The sequence below is a fragment of the Muscardinus avellanarius genome (assembly GCF_963383645.1).
Source record: "Muscardinus avellanarius genome assembly, chromosome: 9".
NCBI lineage: Eukaryota > Metazoa > Chordata > Mammalia > Rodentia > Gliridae > Muscardinus > Muscardinus avellanarius.
The window spans coordinates 27065033-27082335 of NC_137795.1; the positions used below are offsets into that span (position 1 = coordinate 27065033).

General features: G+C 42.8%; 1 protein-coding gene across 2 annotated transcripts in view; it reads left to right on the plus strand.

Annotated features, from left to right (window-relative positions):
* Positions 1 to 17303, plus strand: part of HECW1 (HECT, C2 and WW domain containing E3 ubiquitin protein ligase 1) — a gene marked incomplete at its 3' end in the record, with an annotated part of 445939 nt that overhangs the window by 128275 nt on the left and 300361 nt on the right. The window contains exon 1 of one of the 2 annotated variants that reach the window (XM_080701623.1): positions 10974 to 11026. The exons of the other annotated variant lie outside the window; for it this stretch is intronic. Within the exon in view, the coding sequence (XP_080557749.1) occupies positions 11000 to 11026 (27 nt within the window). The 5' untranslated portion in view covers positions 10974 to 10999. Of the gene's footprint in view, positions 1 to 10973; positions 11027 to 17303 lie in introns of those variants that run through there. 2 annotated transcript variants of the gene reach the window in all.

Consider the following 17303-nt stretch of genomic DNA (forward strand, 5'->3'; position numbering starts at 1 on the left):
TACATTGCTGGCAAAACTCTCCCTCCCACTATTCACACCATCTTCCTGTCTGTCTGGATTCTTGCAAGGTCTCCCAGCTCCCTCCCTCGCCTTCCCTTCTTAACCAGCAGCCTGGCTCCAGCCTTTCAGTGCAGCCAGATCCTGACACTGGCCTGCTCAGAGCTCCCCCCGGGAGCTTTCCACCTCCCGCCACGCAGACTCTAGAGTCCTTGCAGTGAACTAGAAGCCTACTGTGATCTGGCCTTCATTTCAGCTCCAATGTGGCTTCCTAATGTTGATACCACCGTTCTCTTCACTCTGGCCACGTTGCTGCGTCGCAGAGTTCATTGCTCCCCATCTCAAACTGTTTGCATTTGTTCATCCTGCTCCCAGAATGCTTTCCTTGGACATGCATGCACACCTACAGTCACTTATTCAAAGTCTCCTTATCTTTGATGCTTCTCCTGGAAACCCAAGGAAAAATCCATCTCCTACCCACATTTTAATATATCATTGCTATTTTTGTCCCCACTCTCTGACGTGTGCATACTATTGATTGTGTTTTTCGTGCTGTTTTCTCTCAAATCTGAGCTCCACTGCCCGGGCTGGCAGGTGTTGCTGTGCACTGACATGTCGCCTCATGGGCAGCCCTGCCATGCGGTTGTCTTTCAATAAACATCTGTTGAATGTATGAAGGAATGAAAAGCTCCCTCCACGAGAGGCTCTTAAAACAAATTAGATCACACCTCATTGCTTTCTGGGCCTCTGTACAGGCCTCCTCCACCTTATCTTTTTGACCCAATTAGGTGAGAACCAATTTTAAAATGTTTTCTACTGAGTACTTATTACTTATATACCATCATAAAGCTGAAAATCATTACATCAATCTATTTTAAACCAGGATACCTGTAGTCCTTTGAGGCCTGGGCACAACACACCTATATAGAGAAGCTTTGAGCTGGCCAGGGCCAAGGTGGAGGATCCTCACCTGGAATTGGCAGAGCCCCGAGCAAGGCAGTCTGGAGCTCTGCCCCTGGGACCCTGCAGGAAGAGGTGGGCCCACCCCCTAGGCTCCTTACCTGGGGTGTACTCATCAGAACCCTCCCTGACTCAGAGGAGTGGCTGTGGGTGAAGGGGCTGCCCCAGAGGGCACGGAGGTGGGACACGGACTTCCTGCCTGAACCTCAGACCTGGAAACATGTTTAAGAATAATACCAGGGAAAGAATATGAAGTCAGTAAAGAGATTCTGGAAGATAGGAGAAGGGAATGGGGCTGTGATTCTTTAAAAAATGCAAAATAAGAAAGGCATCCTTTGGCCCAGCCCATGGTAATTTCAGAAAACATTTATTTACTGCTTTCACACTATCTGTAAAATGCTTCTCTGTCTGTAAGATGCAGCCAGAAATAGCAACTACCTTTCAGGATTGTTGTGAGAATTAAATGGGTTAGTGTATATAAAGTGCTTGGAATAGTGCCCAGCACACGGGAATGACATAGATGTTAGCGATTAGTTTTACCACTATATTCCCAGTGCCTAAGTGAAGCCAGACAGGTAGGAGATTGTCAATAAATGCTGGATGGCTCTGAACCTGCCTTACTGGATAATACCTCTCAAGCTCCCTAAGACTATACGCAAACTTCATCCTTAAAGGTAACTGATGACAGTTTGGAGGGAGAGGTAGAAATGTGGTTCACTGGTTTTTTATTTATTTATTGGCATTTGGCACTTAAAAGATCCCTGCATAGAACCAATTTGCTATCATACCCATGATGGAAATGTTAAATGAGATACTGAAACCAGCAGAAGCAAGCCCTTAGTTGTTGAGGGCACAGTTAAACCCATATGTTTTGCATAATTCTGCCTCATTATATTGCTTATTGTACAAGGAAAATGTTTTGATAGTCTGTCACAGAAATCTGTTTTTAATGAAAACACCCTGGGATCAGCTATTATTCGTAGAAGACAGCGTTGTTGTGGAGTTATTCAAGTATGGAGTTCTATTATGAGTGCTTCCCCGTCGCAGATGTACTCTGGATGGAACATAAAGGTTAGAGAAAAAAAGCAAACCGCTCTGGGCTGAGTGGCATTAAATCACGACCTTAGGAGGGATGGGGCAGCAAGGAGGGCCAAGCTCATTGTCACTGGCCCCAGGATGAGAGCCAAGCTCTCATCACGCAGGCTCCGTCTTGCTCCTCTTTGTCCCTCTGCTGCTCAGAGTTGAAGTGTGAGAAAAGAAAGGTGCTGGGGAGGAGGAGGCTGCTCTCACAGGTGCTGACAGTTATACTGCCTGGTCATGGAGCTGGAACTGTCCCTCGAGACGCAAACTGGTCATCTGGGAACCAGTATTTCTCTGTCAGGATAGGTCCATCAAACTAGGAAGAAAATATCACGTGGGAAGTTTGGGGAACTTGGAAGTTTTGAGTGAAGCCACTTTTATTTTCCCCTTTGTGTATCATTGTTTAGTCATAGAAATGCTGGAGAACCAGAAAAATAGATGAATAAATGCAAATTAAAATATATTAGTAAAATAAATATTTTTTAAAAGGAAGCTAGGCATGGCTGAGACAGGAGGATCGCAGGTTCATGGCCGGCCTCGGCAACTTAATGAGACCCTGTTTCAAAATAAAAAAATAGGACTGGAAGGTGTATCTCAGAATAGAATACCCCTGTACTATGAATAAATATCTACATATAAACAAATAAATAAATAAATGGGCTAGCCACTGGTTATGCTGCTAAGACTATACTTCTCAAGGAAAGCTTGGCCTGTTTGTCAAAGTCATTTTTTTTCATTTTATTTAAACAAGTTGATCTACAAGGATGAGGGGGCCTAAGAATCTGGGAGGTATTGTAAGTCATTATCCACACAAAAGGATGCTATTACATATTGAATTATGAAGAGACCTCCTATATAAAATGAGTTCAATGACAACAATAGTATAATGCTATGTGATAGTCAACTTTTCATCTCTGAAAATTTAAATGGGATCAAGATAAAGGAATGAAATAAAATCTATTGGGACAAAACACAACTGCATACCCCACGGACTACTGATGGATTCCCCATCACAAAGTTGAAAACAGGACTTCCCACAGGAAGCCAGAGTTTTATTTTCTCAGTAGCTACCCATACTGGCGTTGAGCTGATGAACACTGTCCTAATACCAATAAATGACAGAAGGCCTACTAGAACAGCATGCAAAGGGTAAAGAGTTCTCAGGACCTCACAACAAAATAGTTCTTATTTTTATGTTTTCTTGTTTATTTATGATACTGAGGATTAAACCCAGGGCCATTTTACCTGTGAACTTCCCCTCCAGCCTTTTTGTACTTTTTGTTTTGAAACAGCATCTTACTAGCTTGCTAAGAGTCTCCCTACATTGCTGAGGCTGGCCTCAAACCTGTAATCCTCCTGACCCAGCCACCCAAGTGCAACGATACTTTTATTAAATTTAGCAAATGTAATTTTCTCATCTTTAAAAAGAATAAAATTTTTAAATCCCTTTCAAAATGCATGCAACTGAGCTTAGTTTGTCCTTCCAGCGGAGTCTGGTGTGGTGCATTTGGAATTACCCAGGTGTGAGAGGCATGTACAGATCATTCTGTCTTCCAAGTCCCTGCCTGGTCCATCCACCAGCAAACTTTTATCAGATGATGAACACTGAGCCAGGGACTTTGCATCTTTGAAAAAGGAAGTTACTATGATTCAGAAAACTTTTAAAATGTGTTTTTTATGTTGCTAGTCTTATGTGTATCCCCCCCCCCCATGGATGATCTTGATCCCTTCCTCCAGTTAACACATGGCAGAGTCAAAAGAAGAGAAGGCAAGCTAAACAGTTAAAAAAATTATAGTGCATGATAAAGTGAAGGGGCGAATGATTCTCCTCATCTGTGGAAGTGAGGGAGTAATCAGGATACATGAGGGACTTTGGTAATGAAGGAGAAACCCTAGTGGAGTGATAGAGGGGGACTGGGGGGTAAAATTAATGGAGGAAACACTTCCTGAAAGCTAACATTCTGCTATTTGTTATCTGGCTTCTAAGCATAGTTCATCTGGGCCGGGGCAGATCAAGATTGGCCCAGGAGTGTTGTCTCACCTGGTTTATTTGGTTTTTAAAACCCCGCCTCTCCCCAGGTGGCTCAGCATCAGGTCAAGGAGGTGGCCGTGCTGCTTCCAGGCACTGACAGGGATGACAGGCCCTGCTGGGTGGTGAAGTCACAGGGCACTTGAGAAAATGGAAGCCCCTCCGAGGGCTGAGGGCTGAGGCAGGGACAGGGCTGCAGGGGCCTGTGGAGGAGCAGCTCTGGGAAGGCCCAGCCTGAGCCTTGAAGGCCGCCCTGCCCTCCAGCGCTGCCCTGCCATGCTGGGCCACTGGCCTCTGACTCTCCTGCCGTTCTGGGCAGCGGCTTCTGAAGTGCCACGTAGTCCAGAAGGAACTGGGTAGGACTTCCGGGATGATGGCGACCGAGAAAAGCGGGGCTTAAGAGCCCCGCTAACAACAAATCTCCATTACCACAAAATCAGCACCTTTCATAGCCAGAAAACACCATCACCAGTGAAACAAAAAATCACCAGGCTCCAGAGAGAAAGCGGATTGAGAACAGAGCCACAGAGGAGATACACCGGCCTCACGCCCGAGGACGCGGCAGACGCGGCAGCAGCGCCATACTGCCGGCGGCACCGGCAAATTCACGGGACGGCTACAGCAAGCCGAGGTGAGCCACTGCGGAATAGCCAGGCGGGATTTCTCCGCGCAGAGAGCATATAAAGTTCCCAGTGGCCGAGCTCAGCACACGCTGCAGGGATTCAGAGTGGAAATCAAAACCAAGAAGAAAAACGCCAGCCCCACAGCCGAGGGCGTAGCAGCGGCGCCATATTGCCACCGGCGGCAGCAGCACCGAATTCAGCAAGGCCAGTACAGCTACATCTGTGTACTCAAGAACAGTGAGTCAAATTGCGGGCCACAGCGGAGAAATCCCAGTACTGTACTCCCTGGGACTTGACCCAGTGGGGGAGGGGCGGTGGCAGAGATATCACACCATAGGAGAACATGCAACCTGGCACCCCCCACAGTCTAAAGCAGCCTCTATCGACTCTCTGGGTCGGAGACTCTGTGATACAACCCAGTAAAGGAGTAGTGGGGTCTAAGATACTACTGACTCGAGATCCAGAACACCTTAAGTGAAGTCATAGTGACCCAAGGGAAGAACCCAGAGAAGGCACAAACTTCCGAAATCATGGGAAAGAGGAATAATACCGGAGCAATCAATGCCCACAACCCCACAACATCAGAACCCGATAAAACTGAAAATCAGAGATTTCTAGAAGATCAAATCAGGAAAATAACTGTAGAAATAATAGAGGTGCTTCGAAAAGAACTCAGAGAGAGCCAAAAAGAGATAAAGGATGCAATTAATGAAGTAAAGGCCTCAATTCAAAGCACAAACAACCGATTAGACCACATGGAGAGCAGAATCTCGCTCTTAGAAGATGATCATTCCAAAAATGAATGCATAGTTTCTAATCTAGGAAAAAATATCCAACAGCAGGAATCTGATATTGAAGAAATATGGGCCCATTTTAAGAGAGCTAACCTAAGAATAATTGGAATAGAGGAGGGAAAAGAAAGTGAAACCAAAGGGATCAACAATCTCTTCAAGGAAGTAATAGCAGAAAATTTTCCAAACATAGAGCAAGAGGTTGATACAAAGGTCCAGGAAACTTATAGAACTCCCTTTAGACAGGATCAGAGAAGAGGATCCCCACGCCACATAATTGTCAAAATGACCAATGTGGAAGCCAAGCAGAGAATCTTAAAGGCAACAAAAACAAAGGGCCAAGTGACATTCAGAGGCAAACCAATTAGAATCACTCCAGACTTCCCAAACCAAGTCATGAGAGCCAGAAGGGCTTGGAGTAACATACTCCAAACTCTGAAAGAAAACAACTTCCAGCCAAAAATTTCCTACCCAGCAAAACTTTCTATCAAATTAGATGGAGAAATAAGAAGCTTCCATGACAAACAGAAACTGAAGGAATTTATGTCTTCAAAACCAGCACTAGAGAAAATACTCAAAGAGATTAACTACAAAGAAGAAATAGGTAACACACACCAGAACTAGAGAAACAAGATTTTCCATCCAACAGACAACTAAGATTGGTTATCTGTGGAGATTCATTATTTATGTTAGTCTTTTACCTATCTCTAAAGGGTATTGTTTGCCTTTATTGTTGTTAATTTTTAGGATTTCTAGTTGGAATATTAATATACCTTCAGATATAGCATTTGGAAATATTTTATCCCATTCTATTAGTAACTGTTAACTCTGTTTACATTTTCTTTGGATATACAATATTTTTTTTTATTTTTTAGGGAGTTTGTATACTCCTCTGTTGCCTGTGCCATTGAAATCATAACCAAGAAATCACTGCCAATTTCAATGTTGTGAGGTTTTATGACCCAGATTTTCTCCTAAAAGTTTATAGTCTTAAGATTTATATTTAGGTCTATTATCTATTTTGAGTTAATATTTATATATGGGATTACGTAAGGGTCCAATTTTAGTCTTTTCCATGTAATTATTATTTTTAACAATATTTAGTTAAAAGATTAATATTTCCACCACCAAATGTTCGTGGAAACCTTGTCAAAAATAACTTGACAATATAGGGAAGAATTTAGCTCTAGGCTTTTATTTAACTCCAATGGTTTATATATCTGCCTTCAGAATAGTACTACACTGTTTCAATTATTGTAGCTTTATATGGTTTGAAATCAGAAAATATATATCTTCTAGCTTTGTTCTTTTTCAAGATCGTTTTGGATACCTAGAGTCCATATTCCACATTAGGATAGATTTTTTTCTGAAAAATAAATATATAAATATATGATGGTTTCACCTAAAAAAATAGAAAAAAAATATTCTCTGGTAAGAAAGAAAGCAAAAAGAAATATTGAAATGTTATCTTTAAGTCATCAAAAGCTTGGTATCAGACAAATGAAACTGTTATGTGAGATTATCATTTTTAATTTTAGATAAATTGCCATAATACTAGATGTCAACTACTAAGCCAATCATGGGAGGGAGGGATAGGGAGAGAATGGGGTGGGGATTGGGTGGGGGCTGACTGGGCGATGTGTGCATGTATGTCTACAAAAGTATGTATCCTACTATGATGTATGAATACAGTACACCAATAAAAAAAAATTAAAAAAAATTAAAGCAAAAATTAAAGCAGAAGGAACTGGGTAGAATTGCATATAAATCACTCCCATCTTCAAAGGAAGAAGGGTCTAATTTTAGATTATGTACAACATATGACTTTGTGGACACCTAATACTACCACTTTTCATTTCCTGTGGTTTCCAAATCTTTGTACTCATTCACTGCAACCAGGCTGGCTCCCACATGGCAAAAATGAAGACCCATGGAATCTGGAAAGCCGAGGGCGGGCGGAAGGCAGGGAGAAGCAGCCTCCGGTGCTGCTTTCACATGTCACTTGGTCCCCATTCAATTCTTTAAAATCTTTGGGCTCTATTCTATTCCTGATGGAAGAGGGTCCCAACCAGGTTCTCCTTGGTAAGGTGGTCTGAAACTTAAGAATCCAGGGCTGGATCCTTTTTGGGTTTTTTTTTTTTTTTTGATCCATATTCACTTTCTCCACATGTGCTCTGATTCCTTTTTTTCAGAGTCAAGTTTTGAAGTTAAACAATTAGTAACCTGACAAAAACTCATCCATGTGACCCAGCTATATCACTCTTGGCTACCTTTCTATAGGATTGAAATCATAATATTATAGTGACACATGCATATATCATGCAGAATATTATAACATACGTGCTTAGAGCAACACAACTCACAATATCCAAATTATAGAACCAACCTAGGTATCCATCAACAGATGAACGGATTGCAAACTTGTGGGAAACTAGGAAGTAGTCAGGATATAGGAAGAACTTTAGATTATAGAGGAGAAACCCCAGTTGGATTATGGAAGCTGGTGCTGATTGAAAATTAATGAAGGAAACATTTCCATTAACATTATGGATATATGTGAAAGTATCATTGCAGATCTCGATGTCATATGTGGGGAAGGGGAAGGAGTGGGAAGGGAGCTGGGGAGAAGCTCACCAAGTGCTGTGTGCATGTATGTCCCGACCACTCTGAACTACGATATATATATATCAATATATATATTGACATATATATATAGATATATATATATTGATATATATATATATTGATATATAGATTCATATATATAATCTGTAAAGTCAAATAATCAGAGTCCCCAGTACTAGGTGCTAAATAGATAACATCTAATTTGAATGTTTTTCCCCTTCTACTTAGTTTTCCTGTGTGTGTGTGTGTGTGTGTGTGTGTGTGTGTGTGTGTGTGTGTGTTTGATTAATTTGGATAAACATTTGGCTTAGGACAGGTGCAATAAAAGTCTGCTAAAATCTACACTATGCCTTTCTTGAGGACTTAGCTAACCCTGGCTATTCATTTGTTCATTACATTCTCATGGACACAGTGGACATGCCCAAGTTCCTGGCTCTGTGCCAAGTACTGAGGATGTCAGCCTAGCCTCAGAGAATTCTGAGTCAACTTTGCAAAACAGACATTAAACAAAGAGTTATATCAATCATTCAGAATTAATTTAAAAACTGTCACAGTAACTACAAGATTCTCCGTCATGGAGAAGGGTGTTCAGGGGATATTTAAGATGAAGACTATGCCAGACAGAGGGCTGAAGGAAGCTGGTGTCAGATGGAGGAAGAAGCCAGTGCTGCTGAACACTAAGATTCCCAGCAAAGACGCAGTGGGAGGTTACGGATGGGGGTTGTAGGGAGGCACTAGGAGGCAGTGAGGCTGAGGAGGAGCCAGGACCAGGTCCATTTGCTTGTTATATGAAATAAGCCTCAAGCTTCTATTTGGAACTTCAGCCTAAAGAAAATGAGAAGCCACTAAAGCAAGAAACGCCACCGTCAAGTTTCCCCTTTTCTTAAAGCCTTGTGTCCATTGTAGAGAATATATCTGGGGCAAGCATGGAGATGGAGAAGCCGGTCAGGGGCTATTGGAGCTGGATAGGAGAGTGATGCTTGGACCGTGATAGAGGAGGCAGGCATGGTGAGAAGCAGATGAGTTCTAGGATGATTAAAAGGTAAGCACAGGTGAACTCATGCTTGGTTGGAGCAAGAAGAGTCAAGGAGGATTTCCATGTTCCTGAGAGGGAATTCTGGCTGGCTGAAGGAGCTATTACTAAGTTTGGGCATTTGGGGGGAGGATCTGGTGTGAGAATAAAGATCCTGAGTTAGTTTGGAGTGGCTGAGTGGTCCAGTTGGGTATTGGGTTTGGGCTTCAGATGAGCACTCTGAGCTGTCACGGACACTTGGGAGTTGCTAGTGTTTGGATATTAATAAAGGCCATGCACAGGAATACGGGCCTCTGGTGTGATTATTTGAAGATCTTAGGACAGCCAATAGGGAAAAGTGAGTGGAGAGGAGGTTGAACAAGGAGCAGACCTGGGGCTGCCTAAGCAAGCAGAAAGCCAGTGGCCATGATGGAGCGTTATTGCTAGTTTTTCATTGCCATGACCAAAATACCTGACAAGAACAACTTAGAGAAGGAAAAGTTTATTTTGTCTCATGGTTTCAGGGGCTCAGTCCAAAGTAAGTCAACTCCAAGGAGACATCATGACAGCAAGGTGTGGCAGAAGAGAACTTCCCAACTCATGTTGTCCAAAAGCAGAGAGTGGGAGAGGATGGACCTGGGACAGCTAAAGTTCTCCAGACCACACCCCAGCAATCTGCCCCTTCTGACCACGCCCTATCTCTGAGCCTAGCTGCCCCGGGGACGTGCTTTCAATGTTGATCTTCTCTGGGGGCTCATTCCAGACCCAGTTTATAACATGGAGCAAGGGGCTTGAGGAGGGAATGTTGCTCAGTGTCCTTCACTACCAAGAGTCCAGTGTGGTATGGGGCACTGAGCAGGGATCTCTATGTGGGTGCTGAGTCCTCTTGCTCTCCTACTCAAGTCTGCTTGGATCATAGGGTGAGAACATAATCTGCACCTAGAATGCCAGCTTGCTACTCGCTTCTTACACAAACCCGCTTGTCAGCAAAGCTTCAGGTTTCACGGGGTGGGGGGGGGGGTTGAAATGCTGACATCACGTACTGCTTTTTTCTGGAATGAGGTCATACTGACTACTTTCATGGCAACCGTGGCTGTAGAGAAAGATGAGATTATAACATCAGAATTAAGACTCATGAACCAAAATGATACATAGATGGTAGATGAAGAGGAGCCTCATAGATACCATCAGCAATTTTCCTATGCTTGTCATCTCTCTGTTCAAATCCTTTATGCTAATTTTTGACATGATTGCTAAAGTCCCAATAGTATTACCAGTGATACCTAGTAATTGACCTTTGGGATGACAGGGAGTCTACTAGATAATCCATCTAAGGGACTGCACTCCCTCCTGAGTCTCGTGTTTCAGAAATGTGTGCATGAGTGAGGGTGCTGAAATAGTGATCTTTTCAGCAACTTAAGTGTAGATTCGTTTCCTTGGTGGTGAGGGGGACTTATAAGCAGAGCATATCTGAGTATCTGAGTATGCTTTTGTGTGGGTTTTTCAGAAGGCGGGGTTGGGGTGGGAACAGAACTTCTCTCCTGCAGCCTCCCATAGGAAATCTTTGTTTATTGAAAAGGGAAACGCATTTTTATTCCCATGATTTTTACTCCTTAAGTTAAATTTTTTATCTCTTGCTACATTTTATCCACTTTATCAAAATGAGAATGATTCTAGTATAAGTTGGTTTTTTTTTTGTTGTTGTTTGTTTTTTTTGTCCTTTGACATGCCTGTTGCCCAAACCATGTATCTTGGTGGGAGTGGGAGGGACAATGTTCTTGTGCGGGTAATGTCACTGATTTTATTTGCTTGGGATACATGCTAAGTTAACCTCGTTGGACTCTTCCCCAGGAATTGATGCGCGTACTCGTGGTGGGTCATTATGCTGCTGCACCTGTGTAGTGTGAAGGTCAGTGTGCTTTTCTGATTATAAGAAACCATCTATGTCATTCCATGATAGACCCACTCCACTCATAATGGAATGCGCCTCAGCACAGAGCTCATTGTGGTTTCCCAGCCCAGAATTACCTGCAGTGCAACCCAGGCATCTGAGATCCATTACCCACCCCTCCTGCCCCCTGCATCCCCACCCCCCAGAATTTGGCTGTGCTCCATTTTGAGATGATGTTCTTTGCATGTAAAGTCTCTCTTGTGTGGTGTGAACGTACCATTCTCATAAGTGAATTTGTACCTGAAAACAAATGCTCTATGATGATTCTTCCAACTTACATTCAAGAGCTCCATGGGCTGTGGGTAACTACTTTCAAGTTAATATGGAAACAAGGAAATGCCCCTCAGGGCAAGAGCAGCAATTTCTCCTCCTAACTCAGAGTCAGGTCCTCTGGGAGGCTGCAGAGTCCGTAAAATGGACCCATTGTTTCTTATTTTCTGAGTGGTTTTCCCTGAACAATGCTTCCTACCAGCTCCCCTCAGACTTGCCATCAAGTCGGCTTCTTTCAGTCTCGGTTTCCCTGCAGTGGCAGCCCTGGTCTACAAGAATCACAGTCCTCATTTTCCAGGCATTATGCATCATGGTATGTGCTACAGGCTTTCCCTGAAAGCTCCTCTCCTGAGAGGTAGGTGTGTTGTCATTCCCATTTTATGTATGAAGGAGCTAGGCTACCATGGCTGGAATTGCTGCTCCAAAGTTTCCCAGTTGGTGAGGAGCAGGGATTTAACTGTAGTCCAAGTATTTGAGCTGGATTCCTGTCCACTAGGCTCTTTTGCTGCTCTGACAATATTCCTAGGGCAGTTAGGGTTTCTTAGTCCTAGAGAATCCTAGCCCTTGTTCATCTTCATGTATAAGCTTTGCCTTGAAATAAAATTCTTGAAACTTAACAGCAAAGCTAAATATGGGCATAGATCATCACAGGCAGTTTAACTCAGTGATCTAGTGTGGTCAGATGTTCTTCCTTGGCATTGATGTGAATGAGCTTTCACCAGGTAACACGAGACAGAATATGGATATCAACTGATGTTCCCAAACTAGGTCCTTGTGATATGTGAAATATGAGCATAATCACAGCCCCCTAGAAACCCAACAGGATTCAGCAACCCTAATTTTAGTTTCGAGGAAGGTCAAAGTCTAACTCTTTGCCCTACACTGTACATGATAATGAAAATCTATTGGCCCTGAATTCTTGTGTTTTAGCTTAAATCTTCAAAACTGAAAATGTAATCCTAAGATTTCCTACACCTTCTAGCATTTTCTAAAAAGATTTATTTTGCTCTGAAACTGGTATGCCACATTACTAGCTGAATTTATAAAAAATATCTGCAAATGAACTAGGGATCATCCAACTGACCATTTAATGAATGGCTTCTAGAATGATTCTCAGCAGAATGGATGCTTGTCTCTGAAAGAGGCCTAAATAAGAAAAAATCTTGTGCTACACTCACTGGTTCTCAACTAGAGATGCATCTCAAACCCCAAAGTATAGCTTTGCATGTGGACCCCAGGCATTTAGAAATTGAAAAATTCTAAATTTTTGCTTAGGGATCATTAAGTTTCTATGTGTCATTAAGAGAATGAAAAATAAATTCGCACTGTAGATTGTTATTCTACAAAGACAAGGGTGGTTTTGTTCAAGGAGAGTTTTCCAAAGCCTGTCAAAAGTCCTTTTTGTAAAAACAAATCAAAGTATTGGGGATTAGACATTACAATGACTAGCAATTCTGTGTTGGGTCCCTAGGAAACATCTGATGGTTTGGCAAGAGAAAAACAATGCCTGACAAAGAGAAAGGGAGAGGGAAGGAAGGATTGTGCAGAGGGCTATACCCAGTGGCCCTCCGGAGACAACTATGTGTACCTGAAGGGATTGGGAGCTACAGTCAGCTGAGAGCTTCCTAGAAGCTGGGAATGAGTCCTTCCTTAAAGGGATCTTGCCAGCCCTTCTCCTTATTTGCCACAATCACCAAAGACATGAGATGATCAGCTTTTGGCTTTTCAGGATTAGGCGAAAGCAACTAGAGAACTAACATCAAAATATGATCCTTTGGTGGAATTCACTGCCTAAGTAGAGAGGAGTGACAGCAACGGAAGTAATAGGGAGAAAAGGAGGGCTCATTTGATTCCTTTCTATATTAGGACATGTGCTAGATAGCAGAACATGGAAGAAAGGGGCAATGTGGGTGGAGGAATGCTAAGTGAATCCGAGAGAGATTCTGTGTCATCCAAGACCACCCAGAGATGATGAGGTTCAGGTAGAGGCCCAGGGTCCACTCCAGGGTAGCTCATGGTTGCATGACCCCTCTCCTGACCTAGGATGCTTCTTATCAGCTTATTCTCTTTGACCCCAAAACCACACAATAAAGGAAATCTATGGCTGAATAACTTTGATATTTTTTAAATCTTCCAAACTGAAGACAATCACAAGGTTTTCTACATCACCCCACCATGTCCTCAGTCTAGATATAATCTCCATCTAGAAGGTCTTAATAGACAAAGGTATGGATCCTTAGGCATCCAGAGCCCACAGTTGGCTTCCCTAAACATCCACTATATCTCTTTATTGCTTTTAGGATTATAGTGTTAACCAAGCATAAATTGACCAATTCCTCAGAAGCCCTTAGTCCCATCCTACAATTTGTCATCCTGACACCAACAGAAAATCAGCACATTACTACTTCTCTACTTAATGAATTAGGACCTTATTTGAAAGGCTGGCTTTTCTCCCTGCCACCTCCTCCTGTTTTCCCTCCCCCTCCCATAGTTTTCATGGATTCTATGCCACTACTACAATAACTACTGATGATAAATGTCCCTATACATGGATGAATACATGAAGCCTCATTTCTACACCTCACTGAGTTAGGGACCACCATGACCTGCCCTGTAGCTATGCTCCAGTCACTGCCTTGACCTCGGGGGAGATAAAGAGCATGGCCCTGCGCTGTCATGGGTGAGCTTAGTCATGCCCTTGGCAGGGTCGAGAACCACCACAAGGAAATCAGTAAGCTAGGTGGGTCTCCTTTGGAGGCTGCTAGCCCTCTGCCTAATGCTGACCCCTCATCGCCTCCCCAGAACTCAGATCACCTGGGGATCCTCTGCGGCTGCCTGATTCCTAGGGGTAGCTCTGCCACCAGTATTTTCCCATCAGGAAGCAGCAGTCTCAGCACAGAAATAAAACTGTCCTGCTGACTTGCTCACAGCCTGTCCCAGTAACTGTTCCAGAGCGTCATCCTGACGCAGCACCCCTGGAGGACCATGCTGTGCAGGCTTTCTGTTAACCATGCCCAGCAGGACCACAGCTGCGAGCACAAACCAAGGCCTCGGCCATTGAACAACTTCTGAACCTGCTCTTTAAGAAGGTGCTCTTGTTTTGATACATAATCTGTCCTTTCAAAGTAAGTGCTTTTATAAAGGGCCTGAACTGTCTTTTAAACATATATATATATATATATTTTTTTTTCTTTCTCTCTCTTGAAGGGAAATGTATTTCTGTGTAGCAATAGAGAAAGGTAGAGAAGGACTTTTGTGTAGAACTCAGGGCTTGGTTTAAACTAGGGCATTCACATTGCCTAGCTATTTTCTTCAGGCAGCATGTGGCAGAAAACATGTGTGTGTAGCAAACTGGTTTTCTTGCTTTGTTTAAGTCCTGGATAGTGAGTGATTTTGTTCAAGCAAAGGAGAGTTTCAGCTCTATATGCAATCTCAGATGCCTCTCTTCTTGTAGACCTGGATTTAAAGCTCATAATTTTCTTTTTCAGCAAGAACTAAAAGTTCCACTGCATTTTTTTTTCTTTTTTCTCCTGCCCGTTTGCACTGTGCAGAATTCTTAGAGAACGCAGCCTCGCTAGTGTTCTGCTGCAGTCTCAGGATAGCACAGCATGTCAGCAGATACGGCTCCGAGTCTGTTTGCTCAGCTCTGCTTTCTTAATGCAGGTTCTTGTTTTACACAATTTCAAACAAGTCAGTATTTTCATGATCACAGCTTAATTTATAACAGAGATGAATGCGTCTTTATTTTTCCTTTCCTCTTGCAGAATTTTTTTAAATAAAAAGAAAAACAAATTGGGCATTATTTATTCTTCTTAGAATTTGGAAGTAGAGATTATCCTGGTCAGAAATAGCATCATGAACTACTAGAAATTAGATGACAGACCCTGGAATCAGGGCCCTGTGGCACAGCCCAGTCTGGCTTGGGTTTTTTACATGGAGGCATAGACTAGCCATTTATAACTCTGTCAGCAAACATTGATTGAGTGCTTACGATATATCAGACACAGCCGAGGTGTTGGGAACATGGCTCAGAACACAGTGGTCTCTCCTCTCATGGAGATTCCTTCTGGTTGGGGGTGAGGAGGTAGTTAGAAGATTAAAAACACAAATCAGTGTAGAATGTGACACTAGGAAGTAGGAAGTGCTGAGATAAAGCAGGTCAAAAACGAACGGGGATGAGAGAATGCGGGGCCACCCGTATTCACCTGCTCTGTCTGGTACTCCCACCTCTGGGTACAATCTCTAAAAACCCATGCTGTTTGCTAACTTGCATAGAAACATGGCCTGGAGGTCAGCAAAACTCAAGCTCCCTGGTGAGATTATTTTATCCACTTTCCAGTGGGGTTTTTTAGTTTTAATTTTATTATTTAAAAAAAAAACAGACAATTGCCGGGCATGGTGGCACACGCTTGTAATCCCCAAGCTTGGGAGGTGGAGACAGGAGGATCACGCAGGTTTGAAGTCAGCCATGCTGGCTTAAGAGACCCTGTTTCCAAATAAAAAGATATAAAATAGGTCTGGGAGTGTAGCCCAGAGGTAGAAGGGCTTCCAGGAATCCCAGTACCAATAATGATAATGTTAATGATAATAATAATAATAATAATAATAATAATAATAATAACAGACAATCTATATAAACTTCAGACTCTTCTCTTCTTATATTAAAAAAAATCAAAAGTTGTGGTTAGGAGACCCTGTTTCTCAAATATAAAAAAAAGTATAAAATAGGTCTGGGAGTGTAGCCCGGAGGTAGAAGGGTTTCCAGAAACCCCAGTACCACCAAAAAAAAAAAAAAAGTTGTTGTGGTCCTGGGCCCACATTTTGCTTGGCCGCAGTTGGTGGGAGCTGTGTGAGGAGGGCCCTGTTGAGTGATAGAGGCGCGTGGCACAGCTATCACATCTCGCTCAGCTCACCGCCAGACTGACCTAGAGGTGCCTTGTTTTAGCCCATTTTGATGCCATCTTTTTAATTGTTCATTTCCCCTTCCAGGATAGTGACGTCTCCAGTGTAGGTTCCCTTCCTTACTTTATGTGGACACTTTCTCCTCTGCCTTCCTCTCTCAGTTGTTTTATCTTTCTGGAGGTCTCTATTTCATGGAGGTCTGACTCTCTTTGAGCTTTTAAGGTGCCAAATTATCACATCCCCGAGATAAGTCACAGAAGCCATCTGGTCAAAACAGAAGCCTGTCCTTTTACTCTCTCATCAGCTAGAGGGACAGGCGACTAATTTTGGGGGTTCACAGAATCTAATTTCTTTTCTCTCATCACAGTCACAGATCTAATGGACAAAGATGTTCAAGGATATATAGGCTCGTTACACTCTGATATGATTAAAACTTAACCCCATTCTGTGGTTATTTCATCTTTTCTCTCTTATTCCACACACAAAATCCTTCTCAAACTCTGCCATCCCCAAAAGGAATTAGCCAAAGCACATGGTTTCTTGCTCCAACTACAGTTCACTTCATTTCTGTGAGGCTTTTGGGGGTAAATGTTATTACCTCACAGGTAGGAGTAAGACCACAGCACTTGCCAGTGGCCATGTCAACTGAGTTAGCCCCCATCCTCCACGCTCCGCATTCTATGGGACCCTTGGCTCACCTCACAGGAATGCCAATGTCCAGCACTGTACTCTTCCCATCTCAGCCACTTCAACCAACATTGGCCTAGAATTCTCTCAACATGCTAAATATTTCCAATGGACTATTATAACTGTATCTTTACAAGCTTACTAATCCATGCTTACGTATATTATTATTATAGTTGTTTTTTCTTTTTTTTGGTGGAGAGAAGGTTACTAGGGATTTGAACCCAGGGAAATTCTACCTCTGAGCTACACTCCCAGCACTTTTTTTTTAAAGCAGGGTCTCTCTAATTTTTTGAGTCTGGCCGCAAAACTCTGATCCTCCCATCTCAACATTCCAAGTACCCAGATGTGACTTGGCCCTCCTTAAAGTGTATGTCTT